Raw genomic sequence first — 7,020 nt, 5'->3', positions numbered from 1 at the left:
TTTAAACACATGCAGACAATTGAGACCCAAGTGCATGAAGGGAAGTGAGAAAGTAACCAGGTCAACTACAAAAAACAGGTGTGGAGGTGCCAGGACTGAAACGCATGTCTTTCAAATATTTAGGATTTTTATTCTAGGCATAGCTGTTCCAATGAATGGTGAATACTGTCAAGAGTTTCCTCATTCTTTTCTACCTGGAAAGAAATCACATTAAGAATTCCTTGAACTTAAGGGCAAATGTTTCTGATGTTGTTTTTATAGTTCTTCAGTGACACAGATATCTATGCTGCCTAGAGCATTTGGAGGCAGCATCGTGAGCACAGCTTCTGAAACCAGCTTTTTTTATACTTACTTGTCTGCAATTCATCTTAATTGTGGCACACAGAATCATCTCTAGTTATAGCCTGCGGGATCTTTCAGTTGGGACTTTCAAACTCTTAGCTGTGACACATGGGATCCAGCTCCCTGACCAGCCACTGGACCACCAGAGAAGTCCCCCCACAGCAGCTTGGTTTTGTACCTTGGCTCTCTTGCATAACTTGGTGATGCTGGGCAAGTTATTTAACCTCTCTGTGTCTGCTCATTTAGCCATAAAATGAAGATGATAATGATCTCATTCCATAGGGCTGATGTGAGGAGTAAATGAAATAGTTTATGTAAAGCACCTCAAACAGTTAGGCAGCCTAGATGTAAGCAAGTCTTATTAAATGTGGGTTATGTAGTGTGAGAAATCCGAAGTAATGACATATATTTGAGGAGACAGAAAAGATAGGTGGACAAGATTAAAAATTCAAATTGATGAATAATTGCGGAATTAGAAAGATGTGTTGCTCTAATAGGATATTCTGGTAAAAATTAAAATACATACTGGTCTTACCATGTATTTGTATCTGGCTATTAGGAAAACTACAGAAAAAGCCTATACACTGAGTTTTTTTTTTGAAGACAGTTGCCAAAGGAGCTTAAATTATTAATGTCTTCCATGAAAAGTATTATTGTATTTGAAAAACTATGAAGTGAACGACTCTTTGATACATAAGCACATGCAATTTACAACTAGAATGTTATAATGAAGGGTACAAATAGCCTTTGTCAAAATGGAGATAAATAATTGTTCTAAAAGCTTCCCTCAAATGCTGCCCAATATATTTTAAGGTGATCACTGCATAACTCAGAAAAGACAAAGTGGACAAGATAATTAAAAATATATGCTGCTTTATTGTCAAAATTGACAAACTTAATTTCCTTTAACAGGAATATTAATTTAAGGGTCTCTATAAAGCCATCACTATTTTGTGAGTATAAAAGACAAGAGTCAAAGACAACTGTTAGTGGGAAAAGGACAACAATTCTACATGCAGGCCAGATTCCTCACCCACAGAATCACAATGACCTTCAGAGCCCTAGGCAATAATAGACATGCAATACCAACTCAACTGATCTTGGCCCAGTCTGGTAAGATTGGCTTTGCGGTATCTTTCCAAGCACTTGAAGAGTTCCATTTGATAGAACACTTGCTGATTTGAATAGTGAAATTTTAGATCATTTATGGGATTAGAAACAGGATCACACCTGCTTTTGAATTACACTAGGATGAAGCCATGGTCCCTACAATGCTGGCCTCAGGTATGTAAAGTCCTGCCAATAGCTTGGGCAGGAGACCTAAATAAGCTCCTTATCCATGACCGACAGCAAGGATGTGAAGGCCTTCCTGAACGAACATTATAAAGTGGAGGCTATGCTTTCCCCTTAACATCAAAAGATAAAGATCTAGCTAGTTGGAACAAGAGAAAAAAATAAAGGCCTTTATTGTTCCCTAGGGACAGGTGTCCAAGGATGAAGAAATCTGGGTGTGCATGTACTGGTTATCTAGATCACAATTTTCATACTCTAGTCTATACTATAAACCAGATGTGTGTGTGCATTAAGTCACTTCCGTCATGTCCAATTCTGTGTGACCCCATGAACTGTAGGCTGCCAGGCTCTTCTGTCCATGGGATTCTCCAGGCAAGAATACTGGAGTGGGTTGCCATGCCCTCCTCCAGGGGATCTTCCCAATCCAGGGATCAAACTCAAGTCTTTTATGTCTTATGCATTGGCAGGTGGGTTCTTTACCACTAGTACCACCTGGGAAGCCCATAGACCAGATATCCATAGCCAAAGGAGACCTTGTAAATAGGCCTATCTTAAAAATTAAAAGTGGTGGTGTGCAGCTATCTTTGAATTTTCAGGTTAAGGAAGTTTCCTTCAGATCCCAGGAAAGGTCAAGGATGAGATGATATGGTGAGACAGTGATATCTGAGATTAAGTATATGTAAAAGTAAAATGAAGCTAGATTATCAAGTGAATAAGAAAGGAACCCGAACTCACTTATCCTTGTATACACTCACCATTCACTCAATAGAAGAGTAATCAACTACATGCAAAAAACCCAGCATTTTCCATTTTTCTAGTTTAAAGATAAAATTAAATACTTATAAACTAGAAAAACTGATCCTGTATTGTACCATATTATTTAAAACAATACTGTGGTTACTGAAATGGTAGCTCAAGTTTTTGCCACCTCTTTGAAACAGAAGAATGGAGAGGATGCAAAGCAATAGAAGTTTGTAACTCTGTTCTCAATGCAAGATTCCGTATTCACTTTTGCATGAGGTTAGGATCTAATTAAGCTCACCCACTTAATTAATTCTATCCTCCCGTATAAGAACTCCTCAAATTTGAGTAGGGGCAGGAAATGGGTAGTATGAGCTTTTGGAAATTTCAATGGGCTAAACAGCATTCATTTAAGATTCTGTGATTGAGAGGATCACACTGAAAACTTATAGAAAAAAAGCCATATAAAAATCAAACTAGGCAAAGTGGGTTTCTACAGTCTTTTAGCAATACTACCTGGAAAACTTGTGGAGTGAAATAAAAAAACTAAACGTGTACTGCTGCTTTTCTTTCCTTATGCTATCCCATTCCATTTTATAAAAACTGTGGTAAATGCAGACAATGTACTCTCTCGCTGGTCATTTCTCAATAGCCCCAAATAAGCCCTTCAGTTGGGGTAGCTGTGAATATGAAACACAGGAAGATGAATTCAGTTTGGTGTGCCTTGCGGAGAGCAGGCAAGGCAAACTACAATGACTTTGGGCGGCTGTGAAGTTTTTATTATCCAATCATAAAAAGGACTCTTTCAAGTGCTTCCCTTTTAGCACTCTTCAATGACTGTTGTGCCAATCAAGGAGTAAAGCTTTTTCTTAACAAGTCGGAATCCTGAGCTCAGGATCAGAGTTCGCCTGAGGCCAGAGGAGAAGCGACCTCGGCTAAAGAAAAAATCCCTGAAGCTCGTCCATGAGCAGGTCTCCTGCTTAAACACAAGGGTGAGCTCAAAGGTGGGCACCACGCTCGAATCACACACAATCCTATCCAGCTTTTTACATACATTTTCAATTTCCAAGTTCACGTGCATAACACAGCCCCGCAGACCGCAGGGCTCTGTGGAGGAAAGTCTCAGGACGTCTTGAGCAATCCTCTGGGTCAGTTTCTCAGGAACAAGGACTCTGGAGCAGCCAAGTTTGGTGTGCTTAGATTTGGACAGACAATTCTCCAGCATTTTAACCAAACTCTGGCAAGTTGTCTCCTCAAATACCACCTCATTGAGGTTGGGCTCAGGAACAACATAATCCCAGTAGTCAAAATCTGTGGAAAATGGAAGTTTAAGATTAAAACAAACAAAAACAAACCCAGGAGCAGGAAAAATACACCCAGTTTTGGCAACACTGTTTATTTCTATCTATCAGATCTACTTGTTTTAATATTTGTTTGGAAGTCATCTGATCCCACGTTGCTGTTAACTTTCTTTGTAATAAAGCAAATCAATTGACCTGAGACTGAAAGTTCATCTATGAAATAAAGGTTTTGATAAATAGGGTAGGTAGGCTATAACCATTTTCCAATAAATTTATATGTGTATACACACACACAATCTTAAAGACTATGCAACCAAATCTATTCATGGCTATTTTAGAATACTAGGGACCTTCTTTTCTTTCTTGCTCCCTGATTTGCTTATGGGGGTTTTCAAGTTTTCTTTTATAGAGACTATGCATTAGGTTTGGACTAAAAATGTTAGTAATATTTTTGGACTAAGGATTGTTACCTTCTAACTCTAAGAATTCATTCATTATTGTAAAACAGTTTTTTCTGCTATTATTCTTTAGTGATGAACTTAAAATGACCTTGATGATGAGCTATATTAAACATCAATTAAGTTTGTATTTTCTTTAAAAGTCTTTACTGGAATGACCTGTGGATCCCAATTTTAGCTTCAACCTCTTTGATTAAAAATTGCCCACAGAGAAGACTTCTGAGGTTCGCAAGGATATTTATAACTGGCTGGGTGGTTTTTTTTTTGGAGCCAAGCAAAACAAAATAGTCCTAGGAAAACAAAATTAGATTTGCTCAAAGGAAAAGAGATAGCTCTGCATTTGGTCACCTACCTTCCAAATTAATCCTACCCCTTGGCCGGATGCCACACCACACACACAGTCAACTGAGCAGGTCACAGGCAGATGCCCTGTGGGCTCCCTGCCTGAAGCCTACTGCACCTATGTTGGCTACTTCATCACTTACACACTTAGATCACTGTGTGTGTGTGTGTGTGTGTGTGTGTGTGTTTAATAAATAAAACAAATGTACTCCAAATTATAAGGCTCTTTTTTTTTTTTTTTTTTAAATCTATGTTGAAGACAGAGAATTTTAGAGCTTTGGCCTATAAAATTAGATCATCAACCACTTCACCTTCTAAATGAGGAAGGCCCAACGATATTAAGCAATTGATCTATGTCCACACAGATCCTTAGTGGCAGCACAGCATGTTAATTTAGAAACAGTTGTTTAAAATTACAAAACAATATGTCCAGCATCACTGCAGTTTTAAAGCTTCCCTTTGGCATTAAAAAAAAATGAAATAATGGGTATATCCACAAATAGAATACTACTCAGCAACAAAAAGGAACACATACTGATAAATCAACAGCAAGGAAAAGATCTCAAAATCATTAGGCTGTGGGAAAGAAACCAGATACAAAGAGTACATATTATAGGATCCATCTGCATGTAGTCCTAGAGGTAAAAGTAATCTACAATGACAAAAAGGAGATCAGTGTTTCCCTGGAGACAGGGGAGAGGGAAAGTGGGTAAGCAAATGGGTATGTGGGGCTTTGGGGGCAGAAGGTGATGGTACTGGTTACACAGGTGAATACATTTGTCAAAACACACGTAACTGTATACTTAAAATTCACCATAATTTCATAATCATGTAGGGTTAGGGACCTGTATAGTTTTTAATCCCAAGGAGTCTATCAGCCACAGACTAGATCAGGTAGCCCTTGGGATTTTATTTTTTGCTTCTTTTGATTCTCACTATCATAGACAGAAGATGCTGTTTTAAAGCATCTCTTAAAGACGGATTTTACCGCATCTCTAAAATTCAAGGACAGGGTCGACACGGCATGCCCGCCAATCTTAATCCATCCAGGGAATGCGGCCTTTGGAGAGAAGAGAGGTAGGCGGTTGGGAAACTCACCATTTAGTAGGCTTCCCGGGTGGAAGCCATGGTCCAGCAACTCTGAAATGCTGGCCGGGTTCTTACTGCTCAAACTGCCAGTTGCAACCATGGTCAACGGCTCTGTTTCCCTCGCGGGGCGGAACGGCCTTTCCGGGGCGCTAGAAAAAGGAGGCAAGAAGGACAGATTTGCAAAAGCAAGCAAGACGTGCAGGAGCTCCTAAAATGCCCAGCGTCCCCGGAGCGAACAAGGCGAGGCATTCATTTTCCAAAGGGGTGGAATCGGCCTCTGCAACTCAGGTTCACAAAACCCCGGGAGCAAAGACGCCAACTAACAGCCACAGTCTTCAACTAACTCAAAGTTTGCAAAACTCGGAACCGACGCGCCCCGCGGAGCTCACCCCTGAGCCCAGAGGAGCGGAGGCCCCCGCCCCGATTCCTCCCACCCAGGCAGCCCCCGGCCTCACTTGCTGGGGGTGCGCCCGGGCGAACGCGCTCGCTGGTCCAGCAGCGGGTAAACCGAGGCCGGCCCGGTCTTCAGGAACCCCCTCCCTCGGGGGCTCAGCGACCTGCGGGCCCAAGCAGCCACCGGCACCTTGCTCACCCCCCGCCCCGCCGGTTCAGGCTCCACTGAGCAGCATCGCCGCGGGGGCGGCGAGCACTTTATAGTCCGGCCTCCTCACCCAGCCCCGGCCCGCCCACCTGCACCGCCCCGCCCCGGGCCCGCGCCCCGCCTCCCCGGGGTCCGGTTGCGTCTCCGCCCGCACACTTCCAGCCGCCCCAGGCGAGCCGCTGGGAGTTAAGGAAAAGTTTGCGGCAGGGTTGACACCTGTTGTTTCTTGGGTGGGCCACGGGTCACCACGAGTGCAATCCTGGGTGCACGACTCGCCCCTAACTGATCGCTCGCCTCCGCCACCAACCTGGATTCTTTGGTGCGACCCCTCTCCCCAGCGTGTGCACACACACTCACGCTCCTGATGGCCTTGGTGAGGTTCTGTCCCGGGGAAGCGGGAAGCTTTCTGACCTTTGTCTATGACCGTGACCCGAGTCTTTGCTCTGACATGCCGAACACTTTGCTTAAATGTTTAGCTGTTCGACGGGCATCATGTATGCACTTCGTGCTGGCCTCTGACGGAGTTAATTCTACTCCGCGTCGCGTCCCAAGGCTTCTGTACCATCCTTTCCCGCACGCTGTCAGCTCTAGCTTGGCTTCCCGCATCCGAGGCTCCCCAGCCTGGGGTCTCATCTGCACCTTCCTAGCGTTTCATCTATGACTAATGCTTTTTCTCCGGGAGAAGGGTGAGCTTGTTACTCTTCTAATTAGACCTGGCTCCAGAGCTCCAGCAGCTTGAATGAAGGGGAGTTTGCCAAGAGACTAAACAAAACCTTTAGTTGGTAGCTTTATTCCTAGTTTTTTTTTTTTTTTTTAAACAGAATCTCCAGAGTGGCTGTATCAATTTACATTC

General features: G+C 42.9%; 1 protein-coding gene across 1 annotated transcript; it reads right to left on the bottom strand.

The window, feature by feature from the left end:
• Positions 1 to 1,215: 1,215 nt before the first annotated feature.
• DDIT4L (DNA damage inducible transcript 4 like) lies at positions 1,216 to 6,172 on the bottom strand. The gene is made up of 3 exons (XM_061164737.1): positions 6,022 to 6,172; positions 5,576 to 5,715; positions 1,216 to 3,687 (listed from the first exon to the last, which is right to left on the bottom strand). The coding sequence occupies exons 2-3, from the start codon at positions 5,664 to 5,666 to the stop codon at positions 3,197 to 3,199; spliced, it is 582 nt and encodes a 193-aa protein (XP_061020720.1). The 5' UTR covers positions 5,667 to 5,715; positions 6,022 to 6,172; the 3' UTR covers positions 1,216 to 3,196.
• Positions 6,173 to 7,020: the final 848 nt, after the last annotated feature.

The sequence above is a fragment of the Dama dama genome, chromosome 17, assembly GCF_033118175.1.
Source record: "Dama dama isolate Ldn47 chromosome 17, ASM3311817v1, whole genome shotgun sequence".
Taxonomy (NCBI): domain Eukaryota; kingdom Metazoa; phylum Chordata; class Mammalia; order Artiodactyla; family Cervidae; genus Dama; species Dama dama.
The sequence above is the reverse complement of the archived record's forward strand: the minus strand, read 5'-3'. Positions and strand labels throughout refer to the sequence as shown.

Bases quoted from the DNA above. Each gene is read 5' to 3' on its own strand.
- DDIT4L (XM_061164737.1), bottom strand. From the start codon at position 5,666: ATGGTTGCAACTGGCAGTTTGAGCAGTAAGAACCCGGCCAGCATTTCA. The intron at 3,688-5,575 runs GTGAGTTTCCCA...CATTTTCCACAG, and splicing joins CCCGGGAAGCCTACTAAATG to ATTTTGACTACTGGGATTAT.